Source organism: Stenella coeruleoalba (genome assembly GCF_951394435.1).
Source record: "Stenella coeruleoalba genome assembly, chromosome: 11".
NCBI lineage: Eukaryota > Metazoa > Chordata > Mammalia > Artiodactyla > Delphinidae > Stenella > Stenella coeruleoalba.
The window spans coordinates 31,844,224-31,860,886 of record NC_137157.1 but is presented as its reverse complement, the minus strand read 5'-3'; the positions used below and the strand labels follow the sequence as shown (position 1 = coordinate 31,860,886).

Below are 16,663 nucleotides of genomic sequence, written 5' to 3'. Positions count from 1 at the left end.
AAGTTTGTTTGGATTTGTCCATAAGATCTTACTTTTTGGTCAACCCAATATATTAAAGCTAATTCTTCACTGCTTAGTGAATAAATGAAATCCACTATTTAACACCATAATAATCTTTTCCCCAAGGCATTTACCAAATTTTGCTTGTTCTTCTCCAGCTTTTTCAACTTCTTCCAAAGCTAGCTCTACTTCTTGAGCTTTCATCTAAACGTTAAGAATAAAAAAAGCTATTTCAGTATGCCTTTACACTAGAATGTAAGCACTGAAAATAAGAATTTTGTTTTGTATTTGCTATCCCAGTACTTACTGCCTGCAATGCCTGGCACAAGGAGAGATTCAGCAAACATTTATTGAATGAATAGATGATTTTCTTAAGGCTGTAATTTCTAGATTCCTAAGAGTTTGAAATATCTTTTATTCCTCTTTTCCCTCAAGTCTTACATCTAGTATTGCAACTTTTCTCTTCGTAATGTTTTCAACTATCTCTTTTATTCTATTCTAATTTTCATTATTCTAGTCCATAATTTTGTCTAACTTCCTTCATAAGTTTAACCCTCTTAAGGCATATTTTTGTATCTACCAATTAGAGATCAAAAACCTTTAATGGCTGCTAATTGCTGATATCATAAAATACGTCTTTAAAGGCCCTAGACAGCCTATTCTAAACTATACCCAACATTGTTTCCTCTACAACCTGCTATTATAAACTTTCTGCACTTGTCTCCTTAAATGTAAAGAACATGCATACTTTCTATTCCCAGTTTTTATTTATAGTAACCTCCAGCTCTAGAATCTCCTTAACACTTTACCACTGCCCTCCACTTACCTAAAACTATTCATCAGTCTTTCACCTTTACAGTCTTCTCACACCTAAATCTCTTCCCCTCCTAACAAATCCCAACAGTAGTCAGCTACTGTAACAAGCTGTAACATAATTAACATAGGACCTCCCTATGCTTTTTTAAACATAACCATTCTGTTTCCCCTACACACTCTTTTAGGAACTTTAGAGCAGAAACTAGTAATGTTTTTCACCTAAAATTCTCAGTTGACATTTGAAGATATCTCATTTTTTAGTGGTCATTTAGATTTTACAAAGTACTTTCACAGAGATTAAATTATCTAAGAAAAGATTCTTACACTTTCTCTAATAGTCAAAGCTATTATTAAAACCTACTGTATACAAACCTTCATTAGAGACTGAGTAATTCTGAAAAGGTGTATCATATTTTCTTGACTTTCACTTTTTAGCTCATTTACTTCCACCTAAGTAAAGAGAAAAGCAACTATTTCATATTTTATAACCCTTAAGCAAAATACAAGAAATCTTCCAGTTGTACCATTCAGTGATTTCAGGGACAACTTAGACTATCATAGTTGTATGTATATATCTATGCATTATTTATCAATTAAGTACCTTAGATAAGGAAATCAATAAATTATCTGCCAATTCTTCTTGACGAGGTAACTCATCTGGGTCAACTTTTCTTATTTCTTTCCAGTTTATATTAGGTGGCATCTTGAATTCTTTCACTGTGCTTTACTTTCTGTAACAATACAAGTGGGTATTAGCATTTTCAAGGTAAACAGCATTACTGTTTTTACAGATTACGCTATTACAACTCTCCACGATGTTAGCAAAGAGGTATGGCTCCTTAACTGTATAACAGATATGTGGGTAAAATAGCCTTGATCAAAATTACAGCAGTTGCGACAAATCATCAGATATTTTATCGGCTAAATTATGACGGCTTCCATGGTTAAACTAATGTAAGCTAGAACTAGGATTCTGTGCCCCCTTCCTCCACGCCCCCTTACCACCAAAGCGTGCGATGCTTGGAAGGCTGAAATTGACCACTGATTCTGAGAGACAGGAGCTAGGATTAAGAGGGGAAAAAAAAAAAAGCGAGAAAGTAAACGATTGAAATGAGTGCAGCTGGGCCGAAGAAACCAGGGCTGAAGCGAGGGTAAGGCAGATGGACTGCAAATCAAAGACTAAGGGGCTGTTGTTTATTTGGGCCGTTAGGCTTAAAGAACCTTTGCGGGAAGAACTCTCTGTCCGCGCTCTCCAGGATCCACCCACCTAAACCAAACCTGGCATCCAGCGGCGGCCCCTCAGCTACCGCACCCACCCAGCCGAGCCCCGCCGCCACGCCTGACGGCTCTCCAGCGCGGTTCCAATCGGACACTGGATACCGCCAACTGATCTCTAGCGAGTAATAGCGGCAGCGGCTGCTAAGCGACGCATTTCCCACCTAGCCAAGGCCGGAACAAGAGCCCGGATGCAAGTGTCGCCTACATTTCACGACCGTGGGCGATGCTTTACGTTTAGATTCCGCAGCGAGGTCCCTGGATTCTGTGTTAAAGGCGGAGAGAAGGCCTGGGATGAGGACTGCAAATCCCAGAGTGCAGTTCTGCTTGGAGGCCGGGGCGTCCTGGACGCTGAAGTCTGAGAAGTGGAGATAGGCCGTTCCCGGCGTGCAGTGCGGGAGGCTGCGACTATACCGGGGTGCGGGGGAACCGCCTCGAGGCGGGAGGCGCGGCGGCCGAGGCGTGTCTGCACTGGTCGGCTGAACGAGGCGGACCATGACTGTGCCTTCGGTGGCGTTTCTCGCCGGACCGCTCTTCCCGAGGTTTCTCTAAGCCATTCCCTGGTGGAACCGCTTCCAGGTGAGGTCGGGCTGTCGGTCAGCGGTGGGGGAGGAGTTGAGGTTAGCGATCCCGGCTGAAAGAAGCTCTTAATGTTGGGGCCGGAGTCTGAAGAGGTGGGAAGACCCCGCCCTCTCCTAGGGCGTTTGCCGGCGACGCTCCGGGTGGTGCCCTCTGTAAGAAGAAAAAGTTTTAGCCTTCTTCTGTATCAGAATCTGTCTGTATAGTGGACTGGGGGCCGCGATCATGGTTTGGCGGCGAGTGAGGAATTGGGGACACCGCATCTTCTGACCCTGGTCGCCTTACCTGTAGCGCTATTACCTTCGCGGGTTGAAGGACTTGAAGGTTGAGGAGCTAGTAGGTGTAGAGGGAAGGTTCTAGAGAGGAGAGGTTATAACTTGCCCAGGCCACTGCGGGGGGTGGAGAGAGAAGGGGCCTCAGTACTCACCAGCCCTGTTGCTGTCACTTGTTTGCTGACGGAGAGTGCCTTCCTATGAAAACGCCTTCTCAGGTGTTTACAGCTCTTATTTGTGCAAGTTTTGCTCATCTGGCTGCTCAGCCGTGCTGGAGTATGATACACCACTAGGAAAACTTTCTTAAGAAGATGTAGACTTGAAAACCAAATGACATTTTCAACTCTTTGGAGCAGTGCCTCTCATCTTTATTTATTTTAAGCACTTTCTTGCATTTATTCCCTATAATTGATATTGAAGTTTACTTTTGAAAACAATAGATTTCTTTCCAAACCGTTCAGTAGAAATAGCTCAGTAGAAAATAAAAACAGATATACTGATTTTGTGAGATACATTTAAAGACATTCATCATATTTGTAGGAATTATAATTTTGTCTAGTCCTTTACTGAAAGATGATATGTCACACACTGTTCATTAACATTTTTTTAAACTATATATCCCCAGAAATTATATATCTTTTAAATGAAAGTTTGTACCTGTTGATGGATTTGTTTGTTTCTATGAATTCGGTTTTTTTAGATCCCACATATAAACGAGATCACTCAGTATTTGTCCTTCTTTGTCTGGCATTTCACTTAGCGTAATGCCCTCATGGTCCATCCGTGTTGTCATGGTGTTACAAATGGTAAGATTTATTTTTTGTGGCTGAATAATATTCCATTGTGTGTATGTACTACATTTTCTTTATCCTTTCATCCATCGATTTATACTTAGGTTGTTTCTATGGGTTGGCTGTTGTAAATAATGCTGAATGAATAACACTTTAAAATAGTGATTTTGGTTTTTTTGGATATATACCCAGAAGTGGAATTGCTGGAAAGTATGGTAGTTCTGTTTTTAATTTTTTGAGGAACCCCATACTGTTTTCTGTGATGGCTGCATCAATTTACGTTCCCACCAACAGTGCACAGGTGTTCCCTTTTCTCCACATCCTTGCTGCCAATGCTTGTTATCTCTTTTTGATGATGGCCATTCTTAGCAGGTGTAAAGTAATTGATAATCTCATTGTAATTTTGCTTTGCATTTCACTGATGATTAGTGATGGTGAGCACCTTTTCATGTACCTGTCGGCCATTACGTGTCTTCTTGGGAAGAAGTTCCTGTGCCCATTTTTTAATCAGTTTTTTTTTTTTTTTTTGCTATTCAGTTGTAAGAGTTCTTTATATATTTTGGATATTAACCTGCTTTCATATATATATTTTTGCAAATATTTCCCCTCATTCCATAAGTTGCCTCTTCATTTTGTTGGTGTCCTTTTTTGTGCAGAAGCTTTTTAGTTTGACATAGGCCCACTTATTTATTTTTGCTTTTGTTGCCTTTGCTTTTGGTTTCAAATCCAAAAAATCATTGCCAAGACCAGTGTCAGGGAGCTTACCCCCTTGTTTACTACCAGGAGGTTTATGGTTTTAGGTCTTACGTTCAGTTCTTTAATCCATTTTGAGTTGATTTTTGTGAGTGGTATAAAATAGGGGTTCAGTTTATTCTTTTGCATGTGGTTCTCCAGTTTTCCCAACACTATATATTAAAGAGACTATTCTTTCCCCATTGTATATTCTTGGTTCCTTTGTTTATTTCTGGCCTCCCTATTCTGTTCTGTTGATCTGCGTGTTTGTTTTTATGCTAGCTGCAAGCTATTTTGATTACTATAGCTTTTTCATTATTTAATCTTCATAACAATCCAATGAAATAGCTGCTTAATTTGTCCTCATTTTCCAGCTAAGTCAAGAAAGCAAAGTTTGGAAAGGTTAAATACTCTGCGCAAACTTAAATAGTATGATGGAACACGAATCTTTCTGGCTAAAGGATATGTTCATAACTGCTATATTGCCTTCTCAGGCATGTTGGGAACCAGTACTTGTAACGTGCTTATTCTTCAGTCTTACAATCTACATTAAATATCATTATATTCTAATTATGTAACTTTGATTACTCAAGAATTTGAATTAGATACTCTTCATGTTCAGTGTTGTTTGTTTGTTTTTTGACTACACTGCATGGCTTGTGGGATCTTAGTTCCCCAACCAGGGATCGAACCCACGCCCTTGGCTCTGAGTGTGCAAAGTCCTAATCACTGGACCACCAGGGAATTCCCACATTCATTGTTTTTATTTGTTTTTATTTTTTTTCATTCATTGTTTTTAATTCATAATTTAGCAAGGGAAGGCAGAGATGAAAGCTAATGTTTCTGGAGCACATATTATGTCATTTACTACGCTTAAAATTGCATATTTATTTTTGTAGTAGTAATCTGTTATTTTTATTGCAACACCTTATTTTTCTTCTTGTTTTTTCATTCATTACAACTGTTATTTTCTATTTATTTATTTATTCGTTTCGTTTTGTCTGTGTTGGTCTTTTCTACCCTTACTTCCTTCACCTTCTTATTCACATTTATATTCTCAGGAACTGAAGGCACCTGGCGTAATGGCAAGTTTTATTCATTTTTCTGAAGTGAAAACAGGTTCTGAGAACCTAAGCAATTTCATAATAATTAATGAAGCTAAGGTTGTAAGCCAGGTCTCAATTACAGTCCCGACTAAGTGCAAAATCTTGCTTAAATTTTTTTTTTTTTTTTTTTTGCGGTACGCGGGCCTCTCACTGTTGTGGCCTCTCCTGTTGCAGAGCACAGGCTCCGGACGCGCAGGCTCAGCAGCCGTGGCTCACGGGCCTAGCCGCTCCGCAGCATGTGGGATCTTCCCGGACCGGGGCACGAACCCGTGTCCCCTGCATCGGCAGGCAGACTCTCAACCACTGCGCCACCAGGGAAGCCCCAAAATCTTGCTTAAATTTTATTACTTTACTCATTCTAACAATATTTTGGGGCTTATACACTGTGCTAGACACCAGGGATGCAGTAGGAAACAAGTTAGCTAGGGTCTAGGCTCTAATGCACTAAAATATGTTTGTATCTAACTGTTAACTAAGAAATTTAACTCAAGTTCTAGTTCAGTTGCTCACTATATATAATTTTGAGAAAATCACTAAAACCCACTATTATTTTTCATGAAGTTTTCTGAATCATTCAGTTTTCACCAAGGGAAGTTATCTGACAATTTTATAAATGGCTTTACTACAGGAATGCTTGCCTGAATCTGCCTTCTTTCATCTCTGTTGTTTTATGAGCAGTATTATCTGACCAAAATCACTTCACAAGAAAGACTTGCTTTTTAAAAGTCTACAAACAATAAATGCTGGAGAGGGTGTGGAGAAAAGGGAACCCTCTTACACTGTTGGTAGGAATGTAAATTGATACAGCCGCCAGGAGAACAGTATGGAGGTTCCTTAAAAAGCTAAAAATAGAACTACCATCCCACCCAGCAATCCCACTACAGGGCATATACCCAGAGAAAAGCATAATTCAAACAGAGTAATGTACCACAATGTTCATTGCAGCACTATTTACAATAGCCAAGACTGGAAGCAACCTAAGTGTCCATCGACAGATGAATGGATAAAGAAGGTGTGGCCCATATATACAATGGAATATTGCTCAGCCATAAAAAGAAACAAAATTGAGTTATTTGTAGTGAGGTGGATGGACCTAGAGTCTGTCATACAGAGTAAAGTAAGTCAGAAAGAGAAAACACACTGTATGCTAACATATATATGGAATCTTAAAAAAAAAAATGGTTCTGAAGAACCTAGGGGCAGGACAGGAATAAAGATGCAGATGTAGAGGATGGACTTGAGGACACGGGGAGGGGGAAGGGTAAGCTGGGACGAAGTGAGAGAGTGTCATGGACATATATACACTACCAAATGTAAAATAGCTAGCTAGTGGGAAGCAGCTGCATGGCACAGGGAGATCAGCTTGGTGCTTTGTGACCACCTGGAGGGGTGGGATATGGAGGGTGGGAGGGAGATGCAACAGGAGGGGATATGGGGATATATGTATACGAGTAGCTGATTCACTTTGTGATACAGCAGAAACTAACACACCATTGTAAAGCAATAATACTCCAGTAAAGAGGTTAAAAAAAAAAAAAGACTTGCCTTTTATAATTGCTACCTCTGTTCTATGTACCAATCAACCTATATTCCAAATGTTAATCTCCATTCCTTTTATGCTGTCTTATCAAGAAAATGAATGGTAGCTTACTTTTCCAGCTTCTAACATAAAGCATGGCCATGAGAAATTTAGTCTCCACTGTGTACAGAAAGTGTTTTGTTTTGCCTTGTTCTTGTGGAGAGGAATCAGTGTGCAGCAAGCAAACACTTGTCTTCTCCCAACATGAGGAGACTGGAAAGATTAGTAGGAGTCATTGTGAATACAGACTTTGCAAACTATGCAAGCCAAAGTTTTACTTATTGAAAAAGATATAATCATGAAATTATTGAGCTGAGAAGACTATCCTTTCCAGAGTAAATATTCCCAGATTTCATATAAACTTTTCCTCTAGGCTTGTTTTTTCCATAATTGTACTGTGGGAGTATTAGGAAAAGTGAGCATTCAGTACAATTTTGTTGAAGGAATTATATTGTTTTGTATGCCTGTAATGTGCTCATGAGTGGTCTTCAATTGCGTTTGGATTCTTTGCACATATATAGTGACATCCTTTGACATTGCGGAGCACAGGCTCCGGATGCGCAGGCCCAGCGGCCATGGCTCACAGGCCCAGCCGCTCCACGGCATGTGGGATCTTCCCAGACCGGGGCACGAGTCTGTGTCCCCTGCGTCGGCAGGCGGACTCTCAACCACTGCGCCACCAGGGAAGCCCTGTCTTGACTCTTTATAACCTCTCCCACATCGCTTCTGGGTTTACCTTGCTTGATTGATAGTAAAAATTATGCAGTAAGCAGAGACTTGAAAAGTGCTTGTCCGTTGGGATTTGCCCTCCAGCTCTCCTGAGGACACCATTTAAAGAAGTTTAGGCTACCTGTTGAAGGATATGACCACAAGTAGCAGAGGCTAGCTTTCCAAGCTGAGACTCCCCCCCCCACCCTTTAGATATCCAGCTTTAATCAAACCAGATAACTAAGCATATATCAAATATATATCAAATCAAGACATTTATATGAAAGGATGGACTTAGAGGATTTTGGAACTGGTGAATCCAAAATCCGTAGAGTAGGCTGGCAGGCTAGAAACTCTTCAGCAGGACCTGATAATGCAGTCATGAGGTAGAGTTTCTTCTCAGGGAAACTTCAATTTTGCTTTTAAGGTGATTCAACTGATTGGATGAGTTCCATCCACATTATGGAGTATAATCTCCTTTACGTAAAATCATCAGGCTATAGGTGTTAACCACATCTACAAAATACCTTCAGGGGGCTTCCCTGGTGGCGCAGTGGTTGAGAGTCCGCCTGCCGATGCAGGGTCCACAGGTTCATGCCCTGGTCCGGGAGGATCCCACATGCTGTGGAGCGGCTAGGCCCGTGAGCCATTGCCGCTGAGCCTGCGCATCCGGAGCCTGTGCTCTGCAACGGGAGAGGCCACAACAGTGAAAGGCCCGCGTACGGCAAAAAAAAACAAAAAACAAAACAAAAAAAAAACCTTCACAACACCTAGATTAGTGTTTGAATACTACTATAGCCTAGGCAAGTTGATACATAAAACTAACCATAATGGTGGTAGTCATGAACAGTAAACATTTTGCGACGCCATTGGCTCAGTGAAGATTAGCACCCCATTGATAAATCTGCTTGGTTCTGCTTAAACACCTCACCCATACCAAGTTTATAAAAGGCCAAGAAAATAGAATTTTAAAACATTACCCCAGGGAGCTTAATAATGAGAGAAAAGGAGAGAGCTAGTTTTAGTGCTTGCTCATGAGCTCAGTTGTGGACTCATCTGAAGTTCTGCCCCAAAAAGCCACTTGTGGGAGTAGAGCTTGGAGGTAGGGGTGGTGGTTGCAAAGGGACCCAGCAAAGAAAAGCTGGATACCACCAGTTTCCAAGGAGGAAGTAGACATAAAGGGAATTTCAGGTGACAGTCCCTAATGATGTGGGGTTTGTCCCCAAAGAACCCTCAAACACCTATAAGAGATTCATCTTGAATATAGTGGTCAAGTAAGCTCTTTTGCTTTCCTTCCTTTCTTCTCTCTCCATTCTGCTCTAACACTATAGTGCTCAGAAATTATGTTTAACAAGAATGTAGGTAAAGAAAGAGAAGAATAAACTGTATCCTCATTCCATAACAACACGCTTCTCCTACGCAGTGATCCCAAGCCTAGAGCAGAGGACAGTGCCCAAAAGTTAAATCAAGTTCAGGGTCTTGATTATTATCTTGGAGTTGAGTATTTCAATTACTGAATGAATTTGCTTTGCAGCTTAAAGTGACTGCATAACTTTTTATTACTTAATTGTATTTAGAAATCATGAGATCAGTCCAAGTTTCTTTAAGTAACATTTTATAACCTTGTGTTCTTTAAGCCTTTAAATTCAACCTACAAATCTTATTCTGTTTATAAAGTAACATACCCCTTTTCAACGTATAACAAATAAATAATGATTGAAAGGACTGAATACCCTTAATCAGCTACATTTAAAACCTAATTAAGTTGCCTGAATTTAAAACTGCATTTATAGTTTTAGTATATTCATTTTTATTTGAGGACTTCAGATGCCTAACTTAACAAGCAAGACTTTCTCAAACAACTTTTATAAAGCTAGTAAACTAAACTTAAAGCCGTAGCAACTCCCAAGGTCTTATAAAAATTTCAGTATTTATTTGTAAACTTGTCTAAATTCTTAATATTTTTCAACTAAAAGTCTTAAATCCAAAAATAGCATGGTCAATAATTTAATATTATGTATGTTATATATATTATTATATAACGTTGTATTTAAAATTACAGTTTTGAAGCTAATATATCAGAATCTCGAGTGTATGTTTATTACTCTTTTTTTTTCCTTTTATTTCTTTTTCTTCTCTGATTGCCGTGGCTGGGACTTCCAAAACTATGTTGAATAACAGTGGCAAGAATGGACATCCTTGTCTTGTTTCTGATCTTAGAGGAAATGCTTTCAGTTTTTCACCATCGAGAATAATGTTTGCTGTGGGTTTGTCATATATGGCCTTTATTATGTTGAAGTAGGTTCCCTCTATGCCCACTTTCTGGAGAGTATTTATCATAAATGGGTGTTGAATTTTGTCAAAAACTTTTTCTGCATCTATTGAGATGATCATACGGTTTTTCTTCTTCAGTTTGTTAATATGGTGTATCACATTGATTGATTTACATATATTGAAGAATCCTTGCATCTCTGGGATAAATCCCACTTGATCATGGTGTATGATCCTTTTAATGTGTTGTTAGATTCTGTTTGCTAGTATTTTGTTGAGGATTTTTGCATCTATATTCATCAGTGATACTGGTCTGTAATTTTCTTTTTTTGTAGTATCTTTTTTCTGGTTTTGGTATCAGGGTGATGGTGGCCTCAGAGAATGAGTTTGGGAGTTTTCCTTCCTCTGCAATTTTTGGAAGAGTTTGAGAAGGATGGATGTTAGCTCTTCTCTAAATGTTTGATAGAATTCACCTGTGAAGCCATCTGGTCCTGGACTTTTGTTTGTTGGAAGATTTTTAATCACAGTTTCCATTTCATTACTTGTGATTGGTCTGTTCATATTTTCTATTTCTTCCTGGTTCAGTCTTGGAAGGTTATACCTTTCTAAGAATTTGTCTGTTTCTTCAAGGTTGTCCATTTTATTGGCATGGAGTTGCTTGTAGTAGTCTCTTAGGATGCTTTGTATTTCTGCAATGTCTGTTGTAACTTCTCCTTTTTCATTTCTAATTTTATTGATTTGAGTCCTTTCCCTCTTTTTCTTGATGAGTCTGGCTAATGGTTTATCAGTTTTGTTTATCTTCTCAAAAAACCAGCTTTTAGTTTTATTGATCTTTGCCATTGTTTTCTTTGTTTCTATTTCATTGATTTCTGCTCTGGTCTTTATGATTTCTTTCCTTCTACTAACTTTGGGTTTTGTTTGTTCTTCTTTCTTTAGTTCCTTTAGGTGTAAGGTTAGATTGTTTATTTGAGATTTTTCTTGTTCCTTGAGGTAGGCTTGTATAGCTATAAACTTCCCTCTTACAACTGCTTTTGTTGCATCCCATAGATTTTGGATCGTCGTGTTTTCATTGTCATTTGTCTCTAGGTATTTTTTGATTTCCTCTTTGATTTCTTCAGTGATCACTTCATTATTAAGTAGTGTATTGTTTAGCCTCCATGTGTTTGTGTTTTTTACGTTTTCTTCCCTGTAATTCATTTCTAATCTCATAGAATTGTGGTCAGAAAAGATGCTTGGTATGATTTCAATTTTCTTAAATTTACTGAGGCTTGATTTGTGACCCAAGATGTGATCTATCCTGGAGAATGTTCCATGCGCACTTGAGAAGAAAGTGTAATCTGCTGTTTTGGGATGGAATGTCCTATAAATATTAAATCTGTCTGGTCTATTGTGTCATTTAAAGCTTGTGTTTCCTTATTTATTTTCATTTTGGATGATCTGTCCATTGGTGTAAGTGAGGTGTTAAAGTCCCCCACTATTACTGTGTTACTGTCGATTTCCTCTTTTATAGCTGTTAGCACTTGCCTTATGTATTGAGGTGCTCCTATGTTGGGTGCATATATATTTCTAGTTGTTAAATGTTCTTCTTGGATTGATCCCTTGATCATTACGTAGTGTCCTTTCTTGTCTCTTGTAACATTCTTTATTTTAAAGTCTATTTTATCTGATATGAGTATTGCTACTCCAGCTTTCTTTGGATTTCCATTAGCATGGAATATCTTTTTCCATCCCCTCACTTTCATCCTGTATGAGTCCCTGTGTCTGAAATGGGTCTCTTGTAGACAGCATGTATATGGGTCTTGTTTTTGTATCTATTCAGCAAACCTGTGTCTTTTGGTTGGAGCATTTACTCCATTCACATTTAAGGTAATTATCGATATGTATGTTCCTATTACCATTTTCTTAATTTTGGGGGGTTTGTTTTTGTAGGTCCTTTTCTTCTCTTGTGTTTTCCACTTAGAGAAGTTCCTTTAGCATTTGTTGTAGAGCTGGTTTGGTGGTGCTGAATTCTCTTAGCTTTTGCTTGTCTGTAAAGCTTTTGATTTCCCCATCGAATCTGAATGGGATCCTTGCTGGGTAGAGTAATCTTGGTTGTAGGTACTCCCCTTTCATCACTTTAAGTATATCATGCCACTCCCTTCTGGCTTGTCAAGTTTCTGCTGAGAAATCATCTGTTAACCTTAATGGGAGTTCCCTTGTACGTTATTTATCATTTTTCCCTTGGTGCTTTCAATAATTTTTCTTTGTCTTTAATTTTTGCCAATTTGATTACTATGTGTCTTGGTGTGTTTCTCCTTGTGTTTATCCTGTTTGAGACTCTCTGCGCTTCCTGGACTTGGGTGGCTATTTCCTTTCCCATGTTAGGGAAGTCTTCTGCTATAATCTCTTCAAATATTTTCTCAGGTCCCTTCTCTCTCTCTTCTCCTTCTGGGACCCCTATAATGAGAATGTTGTTGCGTTTAATGTCCCAGAGGTCTCTTAGGCTGTCTTCATTTCTTTTCATTCCTTTTTCTTTATTCTGTTCTGCAGCAGTGAATTCCACCATTCTGTCTTCCAGGTCACTTATCCGTTCTTCTGCCTCAGTTATTCTGCTTTTGATTCCTTCTAGTGCATTTTTCACTTCAGTTATTGTATTGTTCATCTCTGTTTGTTTGTTCTTTATTTCTTCTAGACCTTTGTGAAACATTTCTTGCATCTTCTCAATCTTTGCTTCCATTCTTTTTCCGAGGTCCTGGATCCTCTTCACTATCATTATTCTGAATTCTTTTTCCGGAAGGTTGCCTATCTCTACTTCATTTAGTTGTTTTTCTGGGGTTTTATCTTGTTCATTCTTCTGGTACATAGCCCTCTGCCTTTTCATCTTGTCTGTCTCTCTGTGAATGTGGTTTTTGTTCCACAGGCTGCAGGATTGTAGTTCTTCTTGCTTCTGCTGTCTGCCCTATGTAAATACTCTTAAACATTATAAGTACTCTAAAAATAAAATATATCTTATTCCCAAATATAATTTCAAAGTATTAAAACCATAGTTTTAATTTACTTATTTTTCCTCTATTAATTTTAAAGTTTCTTTTTGTGAGAACATTTAACCAAACAGTAGTTTGTCACCCCAACCTGAGAGGTTTCTGACCCCATACACAAGACTTGATTTTCACTACCCGATGGTGGATATCCTGACTTGTTTTGTTTTTCTGAATTACAATTACACACACACAGTTTAAAGGGAAAATAGTTCTTTATGCTGTGTTTAAACACATCACGTGTTCTGTCAGTTATATCCTCTTGGGACTGTCATTCAGGAATGTGCTGACCTATCTCATTGTTGCCTGGGTAGTAGACCTGCTTGCATGGCTATAGTTCTGTGTAGCATCCCTTATCTCCTGATTTCTCTATCTTTATGTTTCTTAGTATACTTCCTCATGTTATTGGGGTATCTCTTCTATTAGTTTCCTGAGAAGAAAAACATTAGAGGTACATTTTTGAGACCTTGAATGTTTTAAAGTATTTTTATTCTACTTTCTACTTGGCAAATTTGGGTTTATTAATATAGAATTTTAAGGTGGAAATTATTATCCATCAGAAATTTGAAGCATTATTCCCTTTTTGTTTTCTGAATTTCACCCCCCCACCCCCCCACCCCCGCCAGCTTCTAACGTTGTTGGTAAAAAAAAAAAGTGATTTATTTGGATTCGTAACCTTTGGTATGGAACCTGCATTATTTCTTTCTGGAAGCTTTTAGTACCCTCTCTTTGTTTCCAGTGTTGTAAAATTTTATAAGATTCTGTTTTCAATTGGTAGAAGATAGCTGGAGGGTCTAAAACTATACTAAGAAGGGTATCAAGGGTTACTCTTCATTGCAGTGCACGGGCTTCTCATTGTGGTGGCTTCTCTTGTGGATCATGGACTCTAGGCATGCCGGCTTCAGTATTTGCAGCACAAGGGCTCAGTAGTTGTGGCACATAGGCTTAGTTGCTCCGTGGCATGTGGGATCTTCCCAGAACAGGGATCAAACCCATGTCCCCTGCATTGGCAGGCAGATTCTTAGCCACTGCCCCACCTGGGAGGTCCATCTGTTCCTAGCCCTACTTCCTGAGATCCTTGGCATCAGTTTTTGAGATGATGCCGGCAGGAGTGCAGAAAACTTTTTAGCTTTTCCCCCTTCAGGTAAGGATTCACTTTCTTGATCTCTATTGAGTCACTTATTAAACATTTTACCTTTCCAGCTTCCAAAATGTGCTGTGGTTTCCTCTCCAATTGTCTTTATCCTTGTGAATTTATAGCCTTCCTTTTTTAAAAAAATATTGACTGTCATTTTACTGTGGTTGAGAAGTTGAGCCAGATCTCTCCAATCTTTAAACACACACCATCAACTTTTTTTTTGATAATAATGTGTACAAGACCATACCATTTAGAGATGCTAAATTTCTTCTGGATTCAAGATAAACTCTTAGGTAATTTTTCTGTTAATTGGAAACCAGACTTCTTCAAAAGGAACAGCTAATTTCCTTTCTGATTTGTTGGTTTCAGTTTAACATTTCTTTTAAAAGTCTAATGTATTCTGAAATTTTTCTGTCTCATTCTAAAGAAACTTCAATACCTTCCCATAGGTGTTTATGTGTGTATATATATATATATATATATATATATACTTATACAGCTTGTATCTTGTTTAAGGTCTCTACCTTATTCTTCTCTGATCTGACAAGAATTCCTGCAGATATATCTCTGGTTCCAGATCTTCTGGCTCTGTGAGTGATATATTAATTTCCTATTGCTCCTATAACAAATTAACACAAATGTAGTAGCTTAAAATAGCAAATTTATTATTTTACAGTTCTGGAAGTCAGAAGTCCAAAATGGATCTCACTAGACTAAAATTGAGATGTCAGTAGGGCTGTGGTCCTTTTAGAAGCTCTAACGAAGAATGTATTTCTTTGTCTTTTCCAGCTTCTAGAGGCTGCTGTCAATCCTTAGCTTGTGGCCCACAGGCAGCCATCATATCACTCTGACCTCTGCTTTTTCAAGTCTCCTGCTTCCCTCATTCATTTGTGAGGTCTCTTATCATTGAATTGGCCCACCCAAGAAAATCTAGGATAATTTCCTTATCTCAAAATCCTCAATTTAATCACACCTATAAAGTTTCTTTTGCTCTGTAAGGTAACATATTCACAGGTTCAGATGATTTACATATTTGGGGGACCATTATTCTTCCCTCCACAAGTGATAACACTAAAGTGATACTAATGACACTACTCAAGCTAGAAAAGTATCTCATCAGCTTGTTTTTTTAGAGTATACCTTCAAACCTTATTTTTATAGTAGGGTTGATTCACCAGTATCCTCCAGTTCATATAGTTCTTTTTACTCTAAACATTCCCTCACTGAATCTTTTCTAAAGCAATGACTTAGTTATGAATTGTCATGTATGAAGACCTGTCTCTAGATTAAAAGCTTTTGTTGCAATGGGAAGAAGAAAAACCATAGTTTATATCTGTTTCATAAACTACTCCTATGCCCCAGGGGCCAAGCAGATAAGATAAGTCCATCAAATAACTCAATCCAGTAAAAGATAAAGGAACAGTAGTTAAACTGGCTAGTATACAGTTAGCATAAAGGCATGCAAGACAAATATTTTTAAAAGGCTTTTGATCAAGCTGAACAGGGCTTCAGGCTACAAGTTTGGACTCCTGATTTAGGTAATAGTTGATCTTTATAGTCATAAGGTACTTAAACAGCTTTATTTACATTTCAGAAAACCCATGATCAGTGTCTTTTTAAGTATGTATTTGTTTTCCCACAAGGATTCATTTAGATACTGCTGGAGCACATCATGCCAGGTTTTTTTTTAGATATCTTATATATATTTGTTTCCCAGGTGACCTGACCTGTGACAGTTGATAAGGAGTTCACTATCTAGTTAGCTAAAGAGATAGGTTTAAAGATTGAGTGATGTGATAAAAGGCTGTATTAGAGGTATGAAAACACATATGAAAGAGCAATTAATTCTGTCTTAGGTTAGGAATATGGAGAGGTGGTCAGCTAATACTCCTTAAGTGGGTGGAATTTGAACTGAGCTTTAAAGAATTAATTCTCTGTGAGAATTAGCATTCTATCTTTATTTTGCTTATTCTTCTATTAAAACTATACTTATTAGAGAAAAAAATGTTGCTTATTTCATTTTATCTTCATGATTTTCCCTTCCAGATTTTGTCCACAAGTGCTTGTGGAAAAGATGGCTGATATTAACCTAAAAGAAGTAACCTTAATAATAGGCGTAGTTGCTGCTTGCTATTGGAACAGCCTCTTTTGTGGTTTTGTTTTTGATGATGTGTCAGCAATACTGGATAATAAAGACCTGCATCCATCTACACCTTTAAAAACTTTATTTCAGAATGATTTCTGGGGAACCCCTATGTCTGAAGTAAGTATATATTACTTATATGTATCTCAGATTTTAAATTATTCCGGTAGTTTAGTACTCCTAACTTTTTATCAACATTGCATTGCCATCATCATAATAATTATGGATTTTTTTCC

At 38.2% G+C, this 16,663-nt stretch overlaps 2 protein-coding genes across 7 annotated transcripts in view; one reads left to right on the top strand and one right to left on the bottom strand.

The window, feature by feature from the left end:
- CEP290 (centrosomal protein 290) overlaps window positions 1-2,273 on the bottom strand; it is a 97,299-nt gene extending 95,026 nt beyond the window's left edge. Inside the window, exons 1-3 of the mRNA XM_079936196.1 lie at window positions 1,418-2,273; window positions 1,189-1,266; window positions 135-204 (exon numbers count right to left, since the gene is read on the bottom strand). Coding sequence (XP_079792322.1) covers window positions 135-204; window positions 1,189-1,266; window positions 1,418-1,519 — 250 coding nt within the window. The 5' untranslated portion in view covers window positions 1,520-2,273. The remainder of the gene's footprint in view (window positions 1-134; window positions 205-1,188; window positions 1,267-1,417) is intronic.
- A 204-nt stretch (window positions 2,274-2,477) lies between these two features.
- TMTC3 (transmembrane O-mannosyltransferase targeting cadherins 3) overlaps window positions 2,478-16,663 on the top strand; it is a gene marked incomplete at its 5' end in the record, with an annotated part of 314,399 nt that continues 300,213 nt past the window's right edge. For 2 of the 6 annotated variants that reach the window (XR_013830632.1, XM_079938133.1), the window contains 2 exons: window positions 2,478-2,670; window positions 16,331-16,547. Coding sequence is in view for 3 of the 6 variants with exons in the window: in XM_079938133.1 (XP_079794259.1) it covers window positions 16,359-16,547 (189 nt within the window). Of the gene's footprint in view, window positions 2,671-16,313; window positions 16,548-16,663 lie in introns of those variants that run through there. The other 4 variants (XR_013830631.1, XM_079938132.1, XM_079938134.1 and 1 more) reach the window with 3 other exon arrangements.